The sequence below is a fragment of the Centroberyx gerrardi genome, chromosome 13 (assembly GCF_048128805.1).
Source record: "Centroberyx gerrardi isolate f3 chromosome 13, fCenGer3.hap1.cur.20231027, whole genome shotgun sequence".
NCBI classification, from domain to species: domain Eukaryota; kingdom Metazoa; phylum Chordata; class Actinopteri; order Beryciformes; family Berycidae; genus Centroberyx; species Centroberyx gerrardi.
The window spans coordinates 29,191,801-29,210,820 of NC_136009.1; the positions used below are offsets into that span (position 1 = coordinate 29,191,801).

General features: G+C 41.8%; 1 protein-coding gene across 1 annotated transcript; it reads left to right on the top strand.

The window, feature by feature from the left end:
* Nucleotides 1-325: 325 nt before the first annotated feature.
* slc39a6 (solute carrier family 39 member 6) lies at nt 326-15,558 on the top strand. The gene is made up of 11 exons (XM_071908433.2): nt 326-531; nt 1,407-2,043; nt 4,355-4,511; nt 6,155-6,262; nt 6,586-6,755; nt 7,906-8,097; nt 9,042-9,126; nt 9,517-9,918; nt 11,975-12,055; nt 13,100-13,290; nt 15,276-15,558. Exons 1-11 carry the CDS (start codon nt 326-328, stop codon nt 15,426-15,428), a joined length of 2,382 nt encoding a protein of 793 aa, XP_071764534.2. The 3' UTR covers nt 15,429-15,558.
* Nucleotides 15,559-19,020: the final 3,462 nt, after the last annotated feature.

Genomic DNA, 19,020 nt, shown 5'->3' on the forward strand with positions numbered 1-19,020 from the left:
ATCAAAGTTCAATGACAACAAAGTCTCACTGTGCAGAATTATGTTTATTTCTGAGTCACAAATCTTTCTAGCGATGTCATTGGCTGCTAGAATGTAAACAACAATTTAAAAATGCCATTACAAAGTGCAAATAATATAATTTTGATGGAGAGCTTGTGAAATTGGGATGGTCAAGCCGTCTCACTTGTGATTACTACAGCAGAATAACATGGAGCTGATATCACCATACATTTTTCAGCCCCATGATACGTATTCCACAATACATACAGTATATTGTCCCGTTCCGTTATTGATTGTAAAACGCCTTATTTTACAAGCAGGGAGGATGGATAAGGGGAAGCGCGGAGCCGTCCCGTCCCTGTTGCTCCTCTTTGCCCTCTGTTTCCCATGCTGTGACGGGGCCGGCGGGGCGGAGTGCAGCCCGGCCGCAGCGGAGGCAGCAAACACCGGAGTGGAGCTTCTGTCAGCTGTGGTCGACACCCAGAGAGCAGAGAAGAGCCAGCGGCAGCACCTAGAGGCTCTCTTCAACCGGTAAGCTCCGGATACAACACAGAGCGTATACTAACATATCAACAGAGCCAGCACTGCACAAAAAATAGTGCATACGTAGATGCCTATGTATCTAATATGCAGTGCAAAGTATTGGTCTTCCAAACACCACACCAGCTAATTTCGCTTATTAGCACATCTTCAACCAGAGAGCAGGAACTAATCAGCTGCTGTAGAGTTTGGTTGGAATATGTGTTTTTGTTGTGTGTGTGTGTATATATATATATATATATATATATATATATTAGGCTTGGGCCGATATTCAATATTATTGAATATCACAATATTTTGTGAATTTCGCTATATTTCCCGCAATATTGTTCCCCACCCTAATTGTGCTTCGATCACAATTGTACAAGCTTCTAAACTTATAAATCTATAATCTACTAGAAGTAGAATAGTAAAAAATATATATATATATATATATATATCATACTTGAAGTGAAAAATTTGCCTTTTTTAGTTCAAATTAAATTTGAAGTGATTCATTCCAAAATTATACATGTCCATTTTTGAAACAAAAAAAAGGGTTATGATGATGCGAACATGTTTATTACGCCAATATTTACAAAATTCAAATGATTACATCCTCTGCAATGCTACTATTTTGCATGTAAATGGGTTGAGATGACTAGTAACTTTCCTGTGGACCACTAGCCTTCAGAGAGGCATCGGCTACTAAAGACTGAAAGAATCATTTCAATAAACAATCAGTAGTGAGTTGTACTTTCATGCCAGTAGTTAAGTAGGAGTCACATTCTTCAAACTCGTCATTTCTGTTGTCAGATTGTCAAAACTCTTGACTTGACATAACCACTGAGGAAGTTTTAATTGAGATATATTATTAAATCAAACAGATATGGGGAAAATGGCACCATCTCTCTTGCGGGCTTAAAGCGTCTCCTGCAAAGTGTTGGGTTAGATCGCATCAGGAGCGTCATGGTGCAACACCACGAGCAACCCGGCGAAGAAAGCACCGACGACCACCATCACCACCACCATCACCACCACCACCACCACCACCATGACGACAACAACAACACACGTCACCAAAAACACACCCACGCCGAGCCCTCGGAGGCCAGAAAATTCCCAAAGACCCCCAAGGTCCCCAAGGAGCAGGACGGCACTTTAGGGAAGAAGGGGGAGAACTCGGACGGCCATCACAATCTCAAAAACAAGAAGACCACCGCGGCGGCGCAGGAGCTCGGCACCACCCCGACCTACTCCACCCGTCTGATGGTGAAGAGACACGACAGCGGTGCCGATGCCGGTCCGACGCGCCCGGAAGTCACGGGGGCGTCTGCTACTAGGCTGGCCGGCAAAGAGCTGGACACAGAGGGCCAAACCCAACCGCCTGCTCTCAGCCAGGAGGGTCATCACGACCACGACCACGACCACGACCACGACCACGACCATGACCACGATCACGAACACATTGATCAGGATCTTCACCACAACCGAAGCCAAGACCATCTCCTGGAAAACGCAGAGGTAGGACTTTGTTTTTGTTTTTGTTTTTCTTCAGAACAGAATTTCACCAAACAGCATTTTTATTGATAGAAGAGAACACAGCGGAGGGATACCATTTAGGAGAGATAGTTCCTGTTTGGGAGACCGGATCTACTTTCATTTTTTATATTTTAGTGTAAACCAAGAGTAGAAATGCAAAATGTTGACGGACCAGTTACTGCTTTATCGTCTTAAAAGCAGGATCTGTAGTTGAATCTTTTCACAAATGTGTTAAATGTCAGTTTTCAGTCTATTTTTGTGGCTTCATTCAAATTAACGGGAAATGAAAATCAGAATGCTACAAACTGGTCCAGCTGCATCTGATCTTGGTGAGGAGATTATATTCTGGTTATCATGGCGGTCAAGTATTTTTTAAATATATTTGTATTGAATCTCAAAAATTATCATAATTATATAAAGAACAATACAAAACAAAACAAAAAAATTTGGCCTATATAAAAAATAATTGTAAAAATATATATGCATGAACCAGGCATTAATGTTAGCAAGTATTATGAATTAAAATGATCCTAAACTATCCTAATCTTTGCCGTGTCTCTTCCATTTCGCCTTTACTTGCTTTCCTGGTTGGGTTGATAACGATTTTTTCGACTTGTATGCTTATTACCTTCATTCATGCTATCAAAACTGTTATTCGTCGTTCAGTTATATGGATTTCGGTTCGCAGGCGACTTCAGGGAGTTCAAAGGTTACACAGCCACTGGAAGTCCCTAATCTTTGCCTTGTGACTTGAATAACACAGAAACAACATTGGAGCTTGATCAAAGGTAGCATTGGATTACCCAATTCAAAACCCAATCTGAGCAGAATCTCATTTATGTAAGGGATAATGCCCGAGTCCATTGATTCCTGATTATGGACAGCTCGAAGGGCATTATCCCGCTTATACCATGGTCACTTGCCAAAGAAAAAAAAATTAAGACCATTCATTTATATTTTCATGCGTTTTGTAATCAAAATCTAAAGTTTTTCACAAGCCATAACTCGGTTTCCCTGGTAACACCTGAGGGTTTGACTAATACCTGGAACAATCATTACCGTCCCATAAGGTTCTTATGCAATGGAAACGTTGTTCACTACTCCAGTAAATAGGACGAACCTTAGATACGACTTGGCAACGGGAGATATTTCCTGTCCGCTCAGCTGTGAGCAGGAAGCTAACGTTATGCTAGCAAGATTCGAAGTCAATAACACTGCGTCCGGTCGACAAGCAGTAAATATAATTTGACAGTATGTTTAACAGCAAGACTAGCTAGCTGTCCAGCCATGTCACTGTCCCCAAATCAATATCAAGATTTTCACGAACAAATGAACGGAGTAAACGGAGGCTTTGACTGCGTCCCTGTTGCTATGGTTACTCATTTTAGATACAGGCTGATGCTACGTAGCCAGCGCATTAATTTAGAACGGTGAACAGACAGTTTCACTGGAACTACTTAGTAGGTGTCCTTTATCAGGAATTAATGGACACCCTGCAGCCAATCAGAATCGAGTATTCACCCAGACCATGGTATAATAGTTTTTAAATACCCAATTATCAGATTTAATCCAATCTGATTACTGAAATTCTATCAAAAGTTTTGGAAAAACTGGGCCTAGAAGACTGCGGTTGTACTTGGCAGCTCCCTGTGTGAATGAGAAGCAGGGCGGTGCAGAACAACAAACCCTCCCTGGATAAATAAAGATTAGAAAAAAAACAGTGACTGTAGAACAGAGCAGCCTTGTAAGTCTAAGGTTTCAGCAGCTGCCAAATCTGGTAAACACTGTCTGTGGCTGGAAAGATTGGTGAGATTATTCTAGCAGCCACGAGGTAAACTGATGGTTATCTTTTAAAAAGCGCATGTCAAAAGAGGAAGTGGGAGGTGAACTTGTAACTTGCAATTTGTATGGACAGACAGACATTGGATCACGAGATGAATTTTATTGATGCCCAAGCAGAAATTGGGCTGTTGTAGGTTGGAAAATAAAGAGAAAAAAACTAATAAAGGACATAGATATAAATAACATACAGTTACAGAGCATTTCTCTGTCGCTAATGTGTCCCCACATGATGGCTTCAACAAAATTCACACCTGGATGGCTGTTCAGATTTACAGATATCACCAATAATTCAGGATCCTGCAGAATGTGCAAATGTGTATCACTGACTATTCACACATTAACAGGTTTAAAAAAATGTGTTGCGTTGTTTTCCAGTTACAGCCAATGGTGACAGATCCTAAAATCCTGAATCAATGGAGTTGTAACCTTGTTTTTTTGTTTTGACCCCCAGTGTCTGAACGCCTCCACCATCCTGTCCTCCCATGGGATGTCCCAGGAGGGGGCGCTGACCCTCGGTGACTTCAGCTACCTCTGCCCTGCCCTCCTCAACCAGATCGACGCCGGAGCCTGCCTGCTGCACGGAGACGCCCCCGAACACGGAGGGAGAGGTAGGAGCTGACGGGTCGGCCTTCGCTCAGCCGACTCTGCGTTCTCTCGCAACTTGAGGACAAAGTCACCAGAAGTTCATTTATTGTCTGTGGCCAGAGAACCGATGGCTGATCGTCACCACAGCTGCCTTGCGTCCTTGTTTTGTTGGAGCAGAAAAGTCGGCTGCAGTGGAGCTTCTGGCCATCGCCCATCGGCAGCCAATCACATATTAGCCTTGCTATTATGTGATTGGCTCCAGGGTCCAAAATTCCCATCCGCCAAGAGTCAGATGCCGGTAAAATTTGTCCTTAAATCAAAAAGGGCCACCCGCCTCAGTGGCTGGCAACTTTTTGAGAAGATGGCAGGTCTTCTTCGCCTGTCTCTTTGTCCCTGCTGGACACCGTACATTCTCTGACTGTGAGCCAATCAAATCAAAGCAAGAAATGGGACTGTATCAAACAAGCTCCTGATTGGCTGTCTGTTGTGCTACTCTACACAAAAACGGTAGCGTCTGAACTTGTTTCTAGCCTAACATGAGTACTTGATTGTATACATGAAAAAGCACAGAAAAAGTAAGGGTGACATATTTCTATGAAAAAGATCAAGGTCCCCACGGGTCCTTGAAATCCTTGAAAGTTTGTGAATTTGAGAAAAAAAAATCAAGGCCTTGAAAGTTTTTGAAAATAGACATAAATAGACATGGGTCATTGAAAGTGCTTAAATGTATATATTTGTGTTAGAGAAGGCAAGAGACCACATAGTCTGCCATCACTGTAACAGCACAGTTGAGAAGTCTTCATTCAAGCCTCTCTCTCTTTTTAACTGTCTGTGAGCTTCTGTAAAGCTGCTAGTTCTCATTATAAAAATTCTCAGTGTTGTAACAGTAATTAACCTTGATCCGTGTCTCAAACTATGCCGTGTTGGGTCCTTGAATTTGAGGGAATTGGGCCTGTAAAAGTCCTTGAAAAGTCCTTGAATTTGATGTTTAAGAAGGTGTGGGAACCCTGAAAGATATTTTTGTTGGTAAAAATTATTCTTGGCAGGTAGATTTCTTTATAGTTTACCAACCCTTGGCAGGAGAGCCAAAAATTGGAGGAAAAGCCAAAAAGTTAATTTTATACTCAAACACAATTGGCGTTTAAAGCTAGCAGTCAGCTGCTCAAACCATTGGACAGTAGCGTGTTGATGTGGTTGCTAACGGTGTGAATGCAGGGTCAGCTTTACCTCATCGCCTGATTACAAAACTCTTTCAACACTTCAACCTTTTTGTTAGCTATATCCAAGATGACTACAAAAAACAAGCAAGACACTGTCAAACATCACATGTCCCTTTACTGACCCACAGACTGATGGTGTGTTTTGGTGTGTTTGCATAATCCAGATTTAGCCATTTAAGACCCAGTGTGGTTTTACTGGGCGGCTCCCAGGTGAAACATTGTGGAAGTGTCTGTCTTGTTACTCAAGACAAACAGACTCAGGTTACTCATTGCTGAAAAATCTCCCTGTAACTCCATGGATAAATAAAGGTTGAAAAGGTTTTTTTTTTTGTTTTTTTTTAAAACATGTAGCTTTAAATTCATTCAGTGATATTTTAGTAATTTGAGATGAACAGGATATAAAGAGAATTTATTCGTTAAACTTTAAATCGTTTTTTGGTTCCCAGATCATAAACATCATAAGCATGGTCACGGTCACCATGGTAACCACGACCACTCGGACCACGACCACGGCGAACACTTCAGTGGAGAAAGCAGTAAAAACATCACAATAGGTAAGATCTTTAAATCTTAATCTTTCGCTAGACTTTACTATACCATTTATTTTGTGTATTTTTTTGTTGATGTAACTTTGTAACTTTTTCGCCTGTCGTCTCAAGGTGACAGATGATTTTCCATTTATAGGGTCGTTGCCCAATCACGTCCCTGAACGCTGAACGGTGTCTGCAAGCTGGGTTAACGTTAACCAAATTAGCCTAGCTTGTACACCTGAATCTAATCCCCCCCCCTAAAAAAGTGCTTCTCAAGTCTTGCTCTTGTAAACGCCACAAACGTGTGTGTGTGTGTGTGTGTGTGTGTGTGTGTGTGTGTGTTCCAGCGTGGGTGGGGGGGTTCGTCTCCATCACGGTGATCAGCCTGCTGTCCCTGCTGGGCGTCGTCCTCATCCCGCTGATGAACAGAGTTTTCTTCAAGTTCCTGCTCAGCTTCCTGGTGGCGCTGGCCGTCGGCACGCTGAGCGGCGACGCCTTCCTGCACCTCATCCCCCACGTGAGTCCACCAGGCGGAGGTCGTTGTCACCCGTGACAAAAACACCAGAAGTCAGGACTCCCAACTGGTCCTGGAATTCCTGGAATATCATGGAGTTTTGAGAGGTGTATTCCGGACAGGGAAAGTCAGGGAATTTGATCAATTCTCAGGGGAAGTCAGGGAATATCTGGGAATTTTACAAATGCGTCACTTTACAGGAATATAGCTTATATAGTAATCATAATATCGTATAATATAGAATCTTTTTTGCACTGTTTCACGCATTAATTTCTGTTTCACGCATTAATTTCATTGCACTCCCAACTGGAGTGGAAACCAGACTGAAAAACAGCATTAACAAACCAGGAAGGAATAAAATATTTGGGTCATGGAAGTAGGGCTGAATGATATTTAATAATTAATTGCGATAGATAATTGTGATTTTTCTTGTCATAAACTTTTTAGAACTTTAAAAAATTGTTTAAAGAAAAGTGATTTTGTTAAAAAAAACAAAAAACACAATAAATGTCAGTGTGCAGGATTTACTTGGTTTGAGTATGATGAAAGGTTTTCATCAATATTGTACTTGATTCATGGACTAAAGATTACCTGGAGCTATAAAAAAAAACCTTGTTTAGAAATTCAATTTGAACACGCCTTTCTTAAGCAATTAATTGCAGCCTCTGTGATTTGGAAATTTCAGAGGTTCTTATTCTGCGATTTTTTTATTTATTTATTTAAATTTTTTTTTTTCTTCAATTAATTGTTCAGCCCTACATGGAAGTGTTCTCCAAGTTAGTTAGGGAAACTCATGGAAAAGTCAAGGAATTTTGGATCAAGGCCACAGGGAGGAAAAAAAAAAAAACTTTTAAAAACAGAATTTTTTGGTGGTGATCTGGCATTTCTGCTATTAGACATTTACCATTTTTTTTTAGCCATAACTATGAAATGAATGTAGATAGACTGAATTCCAAATCCTAAAGGTATGTTTGCAGGGTCAAAAAAATCAATTGAAGTTAATAGTTGAAGTGATAGGAATGTGTTTGGGTGTCACAGCAAGTTGGAGAATTGTTTCTTCGAGTGCCTTCGAGTTATTATTATTATTATCTTGTCTTCTGCCTTACCTCATCCACCTTTTTATCTAATGTATTTACCTCTCTGTACGCTCCAGTCTCAGGGAGGCCACCACCACCACCACGAGGATTCTGGGATTGAGCCGGCGGGGCATCACTTCCACGAGGAGGGAGAGGAAAACCTGGACGGCGTGTGGAAAGGCCTGACGGCTCTGAGTGGCGTCTACTTCATGTTTCTGATCGAACACTTCCTCACGCTGGGCAAGATGTACAAGGACAAGAAGCAAAAGGTACACAGTCCGATCTGTTTCCTTTTGTAGTTTATTTACATGGTGATGAAAACAAGTGAATTCAGTTAAAACACATTTTATAATGCCTGTTAATGTCTTAAGGTTTGATTGGCTGAGATACGGTTGAAGCTGCAATATCTTCACCCGTGACTGCATAACACTTAACTTAAATATTGATATAATATTATAATATATAAACACGCCTGTGACTACATAACTCTTAATGTAAATATCAATGCAGTAACTGAAAATGTGTCGTTTAACAGCTAGTCTTAACTGATTCGATTTTGGTGGTGATCTGGGATTTCTGCTATAAGACAATTAAAATTTTTTAGCTATAACTATGAAATTAATGCAGATAGACTTAATTCCAAAACCTAAGAGTATGTTTGCAGGGACAAAAAATCAGTTTAGGTTAAAACTGAAGTGATTTTTATGAATGGCAGTGATTTTTAGCTAAAGGTTTTACTCCGCTTGGCTTCTGCCTAACAACGTCTCTTAGCTGTGTTAAAATCACCATAAAACACAGTTTCTTGTTACTTAGATGAAACACAGAAAGAAGAGAAAACAATCCAAATATGTGCAGGTGAGATAAAAAAAACCCAGGAGCCTTCTAAGAACATCTTGCTTTAAAACAACAGGTGACATTCATTAGTTAATTTTGCATCTGTCAGGTGTTTGTCTTCACCTGCTCAGCGTTCATGAGATTTTAATTCTTCTTTTACCGTGTGTCCTCTGTATATCTCATGCAGCTGCGGTACTCCGCCGTAGCATTTATTTGTCTTTGGATACTTGAAAATGGAAACGCATCAAAATATTTAGGCTATTTAAGAGTGAATATGGGCTAAATAGGGAAATTGATTTTCACATGTTATGGTAGCAGTGGTGGTAGTGTTCCTGCTGCGGTATCTGAGGATAACGAGGTGTAAATGCCGCCCAAACAGATCCAGAAGAAGTGGGATCAGAATGATAAAGGGGATCCGGAGAAGCAGCCCGCACTGGAAGAAAACGACCTCAAGCCAACCGAAGGTAAAAGACTCAGTGAGGAGAATTCACAATACTGGAAAAAAATGTGTATATATTTTAATATCTTTAGCAATTAGGATATTTATTGCAAAAAGACAGCTTTTTGTATGCACTGAAATTGTGGGGCAATAATGAAATGCTAATGCATAGGATTTTTGAATGCAAGAAAATCTTTTCTCTTCATGCACAGCACCACATGTTGTTGAAATCTGAGGAATCTGAGGGAAAAGTCTCGAGCAGTTCAGAAATTGCAGTCGTCAGTCTTGTGATTTCAACACTTTTTAGATGAAATGCGCAGCCGTACTGAAGAGGGAAATTGTACGTCAGAATCTTTTATGCTTTTATTCTGAAGAAGCCTAACAGCTTGTGTAATCAACGTCTCTCCGCCTCCAGACGTTGAGACCAACGGCGCCGGAGCGTTCGGCGACCACGCGGGCGGCCTGCACGCCGGCGCCGTGGCGGAGGAGGAGCAGGTGATGCTGGCGCCCCAGCTGGCGGTCGTCACGCCGCAGGGCTACGCCCGGGCGGCCGGCGCCGCGGGCTACACCGCCGAGGACTGCGAGAACAAATGCCACTCCCACTTCCACGACACGGTGGGCCAGGCCGACCACATGCACCACCACCACCACGACTACCACCACATCCTGCACCACCACCACTCTCAGAACCACCACCCGCACAGCCACTCCCACTCCTACTCGGAGCAGCACTTCCAGCAGGCCGGGGTCGCCGCTCTGGCCTGGATGGTCATCATGGGAGACGGCCTGCACAACTTCAGCGACGGCCTGGCTATCGGTGAGTGGACGCCTCTGCAGGTTGTTCTGATAATAATTCTTACGTGGCTTTGTTGAATGCTCAAATCTGATTGGTCAGTGAAGGCATTCTGTGCTCCATCTAATCAAATCTCTCCGCAGTCAAGAAGTCTGGCCAGTTTTGTTGATTTGTAATCAAATTAACTGGCAACACTTTGTACCAAAAAGACCTTACTGCCCGGTCACTGCAGACAGACCTGCTGGACTCTTTTGTTTGCAGAAGCTTATAAATTACTTCAGCTTGTAATAAAATTATTTTCAAACATAATTCGGATCAAATGATTCTTTGTAATAATCAGGATAATGTTCAGTGAGCCTCCGCTTTCCGTTGGACTCTTGATTCTCCCTGTCAGGTTTTATTTTGCGATAATGACCGGCTCGCTGTACATGATGCGTGCCTTACTTATCTGCCTGAGATCAGGATGTGGGAATTAAATAACGGACACTAGAGACAGAGTACATCACATTGGGTTGAACTGTTTGAATGTGAAACAGAATTTGCTGATAAGGAGCCTGGAGCTCAGCAACAGTTTCATGAGTGTAAAACTAGGTGAAAAAGAGCAGACGATGCCCTGCCAACGCTTCCTGGTTTTAAAAAGTAGTTTCATGTTACTCAGCTACACATTTTGAAGAAAAGGCAATCGAAGCGTCTGTTGTCACAAAGCCAAAGCTACTGTACTGCGCTGCACTCAAGTGTGAATGTGAGAAAATGTGTTAATGTGAAGCAGGACGAGACTGAAGAAGAGAATGCATGCTCAGCAGGCCTTCGATGGGAAAATAATAGGGATGCCCCGATAACGTTTTTTGACGCCAATCGCCGATCGTCTCTGAGCCATATCTGCCGATACCGATCGGCCATAGATAGTTTTTTTGTTTTGTTATAGCAGCTGGTATAGCAGTATTATAGGTCAGTTTCCATTTTAGATACATTTCATCCATCAAATTGAGGTTAAAAAGTATCCACATTTTCTTTTTTTCTACCTCAATATTTACTTGATCATTATGTAAACAAAACCATGTGCGTTCCAGGTAGCGCAGCATGATTTAGTGAGATAACGAAGCACAAGACTCAGACTGTTGCCGCTCGCCTGTGTTGTTGAGTCGAGTTAAATAAATGGAGACACCCTCCGAAGATATATATCCGTTTCAGTCTTTGTTTTTGTGTAAGTGAATGTTCTTAAAGTCCCACTGAAACGGAAGTTAGAGCGTCTTTAGCTTCTGTACTGTGACGTATTTCCCAGTGAAACAGAATATTTGAGCGGTGTACAGTTACAAGAGGGATTTAAATCAAATCCTTCGCATTTGATTGGACCGCTAAACAGTGGGCGGGGCTTAGAGTTTAGCGGGATACGGAGCTACAGAGAGAAATGGAGCTACAGAGGACTGTTGGCTCCACACACACTTCCCTCACCTGTTGTGTCATGATATTATTGGTTGAAATTGGTTATACGGCATATTTTGTTTTACATGAAGAAAACATGATTGCATTTTGATATAAGAATACAAAGAAATTGTTTTTTTTGAATTTTTTTTGGCATATATTGTTAAATAGGTGCACAATATGACCGGGGATGTGATCTAAAAGGGTTAAAAATGCATTTTTCATTTCATCTCGACTTTAAGAGAGAGAGAAATTAGACTTTTCAGTTGCCTCTCCGCTGTTAGGGTCTCGACCGCCGTCCGGTACGAGCGGACAGCGGTGCAGAGAGAGACCGTTATGTAAATGAGGGGAAAGCAGCGGGCGTGACGGACTGTGACGTTACCGGTTGTCCATGAAGATTTGTGTTTTTAATTAACATGTAGCCTAAAGAAATATGAATTCAAGAAGTTCAAGAAGAGAAATGGCTCGCGTGTTCTGCGTCAATCGATCGGTTTTTGCAATCGGCGACTATAAAGCATTATCGTAATTCTCCGATCTCGTATTTATACTGAATATCGGCCGATTCCGATTGCTGGCCGATGGATCGCGGCATCCCTAGAAAATAAACACAGCAGCAACAGTAAATGGTTTTGCATCATTAACATTTGTCTTCCTCCAGGAGCTGCTTTCACTGAGGGCCTGTCCAGCGGCCTCAGCACCTCTGTGGCTGTTTTCTGCCACGAACTGCCTCATGAGTTGGGTGAGTCCCTTATCTTTCTCACCGTTTCATCTGTGGTTTAAGGTACCAGTGGTGTTTGCGGTTAAAGCTGCACCAGGCAAGGCTTTTTGTGTAAGGATCCAACCGTCTTATCAGCCTAAAGCACAAAGTGGGGCTGCAGCAGGGAAGAGTGCCCACATCCCCACAAAGATGCCGTAGATTCTCCCTGTTTGAACAAATGAAAACCTGGTGTTTTGCTATGTGCACTTTCCCACCCACAGGAAGGGATGAATGGAAATTTAAGAGCGAAATCCAAACTGTCTCCTCAACAGCAGCAGAGAAAGCAGGACTCACCAGCGTTAGATATTTTCCTCTCTTGCCCGTTTTTGTTTTCCTTGCACAGAGCAGCCGGGTCGTCGCCTTACAGGACTTCTGGGTATTGTTCACAAATACTGAACTTCTCAGAATTCAACTAGTTACCTCTTGCTGCCATTTGGGACCGCCAGTGTTGCATAGTGCAGCTTTACGTTTTTATTCCACATCTTTCTGTGTTTTGGTTCTAGTTGTGGTTCTTGTGCAGGTTGCAGTTGCAAGAATGACTTTCTCACATACTTGAAAAGTAATATAAATGAGAGATCCACCATTTGAAAATGTATGACTATGTGCATACCAGAGGTGGGGACTCGAGTCACATGACTTGGACTCGAGTCAGACTCAAGTCACAGTTTTAATTGCTTTAGTCTTGACTTGCTGCATGAAGAGAAGACTTGAGACTTGACTTGACTTGTACTTTGATGACTTGAAAAGGTTTCTAAAGTCTTGACTTGAGATCTTGTGTTTGTGTAAATGACTTAGATTGAAAGTGATGAGATTTGTTCCAGCGGACGACTGACGACTGTTCTGACTTGACTTGCTGTTCTACATTTAGACTTGAGACTTGACATTAACGACTTGGACTTGACTTGAGACTTGAGACTGACTTGGGACTCGAGCAAAGCTGACGCGGTCACACCTCTGGGCTTAGTGTGTTTGATATCATCCACTTCCTACGGCCCGTCTGGAATTAAGTGTTCCTCTGTTTCCCAGGTGACTTTGCGGTGCTGCTGAAGGCGGGCATGACGGTGCGTCAGGCCATTCTCTACAACGTGCTGTCGGCCATGATGGCGTACTTCGGCATGGTTGCTGGCATCGTCATCGGGCATTATGCAGAAAACATCTCCATGTGGATATTCGCGCTCACAGCAGGCCTCTTCATGTACGTGGCCCTGGTGGACATGGTGAGTCAGCGATACAGCTCTCTTCTTTCATATTCATTTAGTTTTTTTTTTACTGATTTATTTTTTTGTACTTTACAAGGTAAATCTCACTGAGATCTTGGAATCTTGTTTCTTAGAGAGGCCTGGCCAAGACAGCAGCATCAAAAACATACATAAAAGTTACAGACGAACAACATAAAAACAATGTAAAATACACATTATGAATAATCAGAAGTGAAAGATGTATCAAACTACTACACAGTTCATAAATAAAAAGATCAAAGGCAGTTTCCAGAATCCAGAGATCTCTGAAACCAGAAAGTCTCTTCAACCTCTTGTGCACAACAACAGGATCATGTTGAGCATATCTGCAATATTGAAATGTTTTATTTAATTTATAATGCCCGCTGTTGCAAAAAGGCCAGTAAAATCATTTTGTTCCTGAAGTGAGTTCATCATTTCTCAGCATAAGGCATCATTTGAGTGTTGTTTTCTTTGCCTCTATCTCTTTGGAGAACCTTCTGTTTAGAAACCTCACGTAACGACTCAAAAAGTTAATAATTTTTCACATCATGTGGTGTGGAGTGAAGCGGCTCCTCCCTTCCCAGCGTACACACTGAGAAGCTGTTCGTGCCCACGGTGTTGTGAGATTGTTCACAGCAAGTCAGCAGCACCTGTTTTGTTGACGCAGCAGGTCTTGACCTAATGTCTAACCCTCAGCCTTAAAACATGGCACTTTGGCTCAGCTTGTCGGGAAGCGGTGGCCTTCAGAGCCAGATGGCCACTTCTCTCACACACTTTCTGTGAAGCTGCAGACTCTACAGGAGAGCTGTCACAAACAACTGGTATCTGGAAAAACAGTGAAGTTTGTGTTGTCGAAGACTGGCCTCTAGTGGCCACTGGCATGCAGAACGGCCTCTTCAACAGAAATTTGTTCCATCCTGTACCAATATTCATTTATCAACATCATGAGAGTGAGCTCAGAGAACCGGCTAGGAAAATCTGGGCAGAGAAATGGGAAAGAGTAACGCTCTCTCCTCCCAGGGCAGCTTATCATCACTGTCAGGTAAAAACCTCCTAATTCCAATTTTGGTTATATTCAGGTTTTAACTTCAGTTGAATAATCACAAGATCCTCTATATGATGAGGAAACCCTACAACCTTTGGCTTTATGAAACCTTCTCAAAACCAACAGAATAAACTCAAAAATGCAAGGTGGTCAAATAAGGTTGTTTCTCCTAGTTCCCTGAAAAGTTGGATCTCCATTTTGGAAATACAAGGTTATGGGTCAGTGGTCTTTAAAGGTCAGGACCTTTGTCGCACAAAAAACAGTCTTATGTTATGGTGCCCTTGAGCAAGGCATTTGAAGTTTGAATGTGCTGAAGTGTTTGAATATGAAATAGAATTTGCTGAAAAAGAGCCTGGAGCTCAGCAACAGTTTCTTTGTTTAAAAAAAAAAAAAGGTTGCTTTTTGTCACCATGTATTCAGAGTAGGAGCTAGTCGGTCTCCATCTTCAGCTCATTTCTGCAGTGAAATCCATGTTAAAGGGACATTCAGTAATCTATGAACTTTATCAATGTATCGGCGACCAAGGAATTCCAACAACATCAAATTGGCAGTGTCTCGAAACTCAAATGGGCTTTTGTTCCAAAACACAGTTCAGGCTGGAAGGGAGTTTTGAAAGCCAGAAATCTCAGCAGCTGGCCGACTAATCATTGAGTAATTAGTATTGATCAACGACCCTATCAACCCCCCAGATATATTATGGTCATTTGGTGCTCTGGGGCAGTAAGCACCTTACTTATTGCCTCTTTAAGTGTCCTGCCATCTATTTTACTGAGACATTGTTAAGTTGGTTAATTTGTTGCCGGTACTGTAGCACTCTGCACCAAGCGAACTCCAGAAAGAAACCACTCTGATGTCGTGAAAACATTAAAAAGCCTTTATTTCATATTATAAAAACACTCATAGATCAATGTAAATTTGTGTTGCATATTTTCCTCAGGTACCAGAGATGTTGCACAACGACGCCGGGGACCACGGCTTCAGCCACTGGGGCTTCTTCCTGCTCCAGAACGCCGGCATACTGTTGGGCTTTTGCATTATGCTGCTAATAGCCATTTTTGAACACAAAATCCAGCTGGACCTGGGATATTGAACAAAGCGTTTTTTAATCATGCGCCCCACATGCATTCCAGTGTGTGCAGGTCTCCGTCAGAAGTATTGTGTGTTTTATTTGTTGTCTTAAACAGATGGGGTCGGGTCAGCTCCCTTTTCATTCACTGTTTATTTTTACAGTATATATTTATTCATATATATATATAGTTCTCCACTAGATTTTGCCACGTTCACGTCATATCAGAAGAAGCGGAGGAATGGGATGAGCGCCCACATCCAAGATGGCGTTCATAAGGTCAATTATTGCCGTGAACAAGTTACTTTAAAATCAACCATAAACAAGCTGCAGCGGACATTGCACGCTTTTTGATTGTATTACTGTGAATATAACTGATACTTTTGATTTTTATTACCTTGGACTGCTGACATCAATGGATTTGCTGCTATGTTTGCTGCCTGTGTTGACACACAACAAATTCCCACGTCCTCCTTCTAATCACCGCTAGAAGGCGTACGTGAATGTGTTTTTCCCAATTGGCAGCTTGTATTTACCGTAGATCCGATATGACGTGAACGCAGCATTAGTGCACCATGCTGTTAAACCATATTTAGCACTGGGTGCTGGCAGGGTGATGTTGGTTTCTGCTGCTGAATCAAACCTGGTCAGTATTCCAGTGGAAAGACAAAGTGCCACAGCAGCCCCAGTATAGGCACGACACGGTGCTGATACTACGCCGTACCCATAGTAAGACCGGTATAGGCAGAGAGTGGTACTGGTGCAACGTTAAAACCTTACATACGACCTCTTCCAGTGACCTCATCGGCAAATTCAAATGTCTGAGCTTCTCTGAAAACAGTCCATTTCAGAAAGTGTTGATTCTCTCCAGTTCAAATGAGGTTCAGTTGCTCGGCAGGTGACTCAGGCAGGATGTAAATGCTACATGCTCTTTTTCACTTGGCAGAAATTGATAGAAGGGTTGGGGTCAATTACAGTTGACCTGAGGAATCAGAATTGGAAAATATCTACAGGAAACAGAATTGAATTGAAATTTCAGGAAGTTGAATTTAATTCAATGAAATTCTGTGGAAATCCATGTTTTTTGTTTTTTCTTCCCACATATATGAGATAGTGTTATATATTATCAATACAGAATATCATAAAATGGTATAGGTACCTTTCAGGTGGCGTTTGATGGATAACATAATTGTAATCCATACATTATGATTGCATTTGATTTGTTGAACTGTCTTTTATTGGATTCATAATGTTTGATTTATAATGTTTAGCGAGTCAAGACAAACTCTCTTAGAAGTGGAATTTCATGCAATTTAAAGTAATTCAATTTTGTTTCCTGTCATTCCAATTCAATTCACATTCTGTTTCCCTAGAGCTGGGTGACATTCACACTCACACTCCAGGAATTTAACTGGAATTTACCATGCATTCTCAACTCAGGTCATGAATGGACCGACCCTGTAGCGTAGGCACCTCCAGAGGACTGACCAAGTGGCCGATACAAAAGGAGACGATGAAATGGAAAATGTAGGTTTATTCAGCAGCGATCCAACCTCAGCTGGTCTTCGTCAGACATTTTGGCGAATCTTTGCTGAATAAACCACTGAAGAAGCATCAATCTGTTGGGGATCTGTTATCTTAACCAGAAAACTGTTACATAATCTTAAAAACGGACTTGGAGGAGGTTTTGTGAGGAAAGAAATTTCATCTTTTAAATTTAGTAACTGCAACATGCATTCCTTCCATTTTTGTGAAAATTGGTATAACAAACCTGCAGTCTAACCTCGCAAAACTGCTTATCCTGAAAATTTGTCAATTTTTTGTTACAAGAAAGAGTGATCATATCTCATCTGATGAAACGATTGAAAATTAGCATCTCTAGGTAAAAAATACCATTGCTGTTAGACTTTGAATGCATTGAAAGAGAGCTGACCCTTCACCCTGTTCCTGGAGATAGGCGTGATGAATTACCTGATCAAGAGCTACTTAAAGGATAAGTTTGACGATTTTGTTCCTATATATAATTTGTCTCTTCATCCCTGTAGTTCTTGGACCCGCAGACAATACTGGCTCCAGAGTCAGCTGTCAGTTGAAGCGGCGAGCTCCGTTGCCTCTTGCTGCTAACAATGAGTCCAAATGGGGTTTGTCAAAATATCTCCAAAAAAGCTGTTTGTGGCTCCACAGGAAGTCGAGAGAAAACACGACTCGGTTCCTCCATTCCGCAACTTTCACTAATCAGGAAATCACAGAACTATTTTTCTAAACGATAGAGTTTGGTAGAAGACGATCCACTGAGTAGAAACGGTGCGGTGCTGCTGCTTTCCGGGCCGTGGATAGAAATACGTTGGTTGGGTCTCCATATTGTTTTCACAGACTGGCCTTTTTTGGAGATATTTTGACAAACAGTTTAGGCTAATTGTTAACAGCAAGAGGCAACAGAGCTCGCCGTTTCAACCGACAGCTGACTCTGGAGCCAGTATTCTCTGTGGGTCCAAGTACTACAGGGATGGAAGAGACAAATTTATATAAAGGTCCAAAATCGCCAAATTTATCTCTTAATTTAGGCGTCCTTGGATTAAAATCCGTCTGTGGGGACGGCTGTAAAACTTGATAATCCAGCGGACCGAGCGCTCCCCATCTAGTGTGTTAGAAGCGCTCTGCCATCGCCAGTCAGTTCCATAAAGCGACTTGGCCATACAGTAGTACATTTTGTGTCAAAAAAGTGTAACCGATTCATTGTGAGTGTTGTTTTTGGTGTCAAGCTTCGCCTGTTACAAAATGTCAGAGCTTGTCGGTCTGGTTAAGAATCACTTGAGTTTTTGCCTGTCAAACATGTTTGTTGCGTTGCGTGTGGTTTGTTTCATCATCATGAAACGCTGCCTTACTGTATGTTTACAAGATGTGTTTAGGTCAAGATGTATTTCTGTAGTCTAGTATGTCCTTAATATTCTCCAAACGTGACTTGCTGGACATGAGAGAAGAAGAGGCAGAGACCTTTATAGTTTCTATTCATGTTCTCAAAATGTAGTTTTGACCTAGTAAATGAAAGATGGGTATCGGTTTGCCGTTTGGTGGATGCTCTTGTCAAAACCGCCTTACAGTTCTCCACCTGGGCAGATTTTGAGCATGAGTGGTCTCAGCGGGGAATCAAACCCTCAACCTTGGCAGTGTTAATGTCTTGTTTTATGAGTGAAACAGGGAATTGAACCCCTAACCCCGACAGTGTTGGTACTACTCTGTACCTATTGAGCTTCACAGAATCAACATTCCTATTGAGTCTTGGAAAAAAATAGGTTTACTGTGTTTTTTTTTTTTTTATTTGAAAAGAGATTACAAATATACAAATTTTGGCACTTTCTTCTGATTTTTACCTCCACCAATGAAGTTGGAGGGAGGTTACGTTGTCCCCTGACTGTTTTTTTATTAATATATTTCAAAAAGTTCTGAACAGAAATGAGCTGAAATCTAGTGGACAGATCGCTCTCGGCCCAATAACCAGTGGATTTGATTTTGGTGATGATCTGCATCTGGGATAGACTATTTTTCTTTTTTAGCCAGAACTGTTGTGCTGCGTTCATGTGCTGGTGGGAAAGTCTGACATCATGCTACATAGTGT

Excerpts from the sequence above, each read along its gene's own strand:
- slc39a6 (XM_071908433.2), top strand. The coding sequence starts at position 326 with ATGGATAAGGGGAAGCGCGGAGCCGTCCCGTCCCTGTTGCTCCTCTTT. Across the intron at positions 2,044-4,354 it reads ATCTCCTGGAAAACGCAGAG|TGTCTGAACGCCTCCACCAT; the intron begins GTAGGACTTTGT and ends TTTGACCCCCAG. Across the intron at positions 4,512-6,154 it reads CCCCGAACACGGAGGGAGAG|ATCATAAACATCATAAGCAT; the intron begins GTAGGAGCTGAC and ends TTTGGTTCCCAG.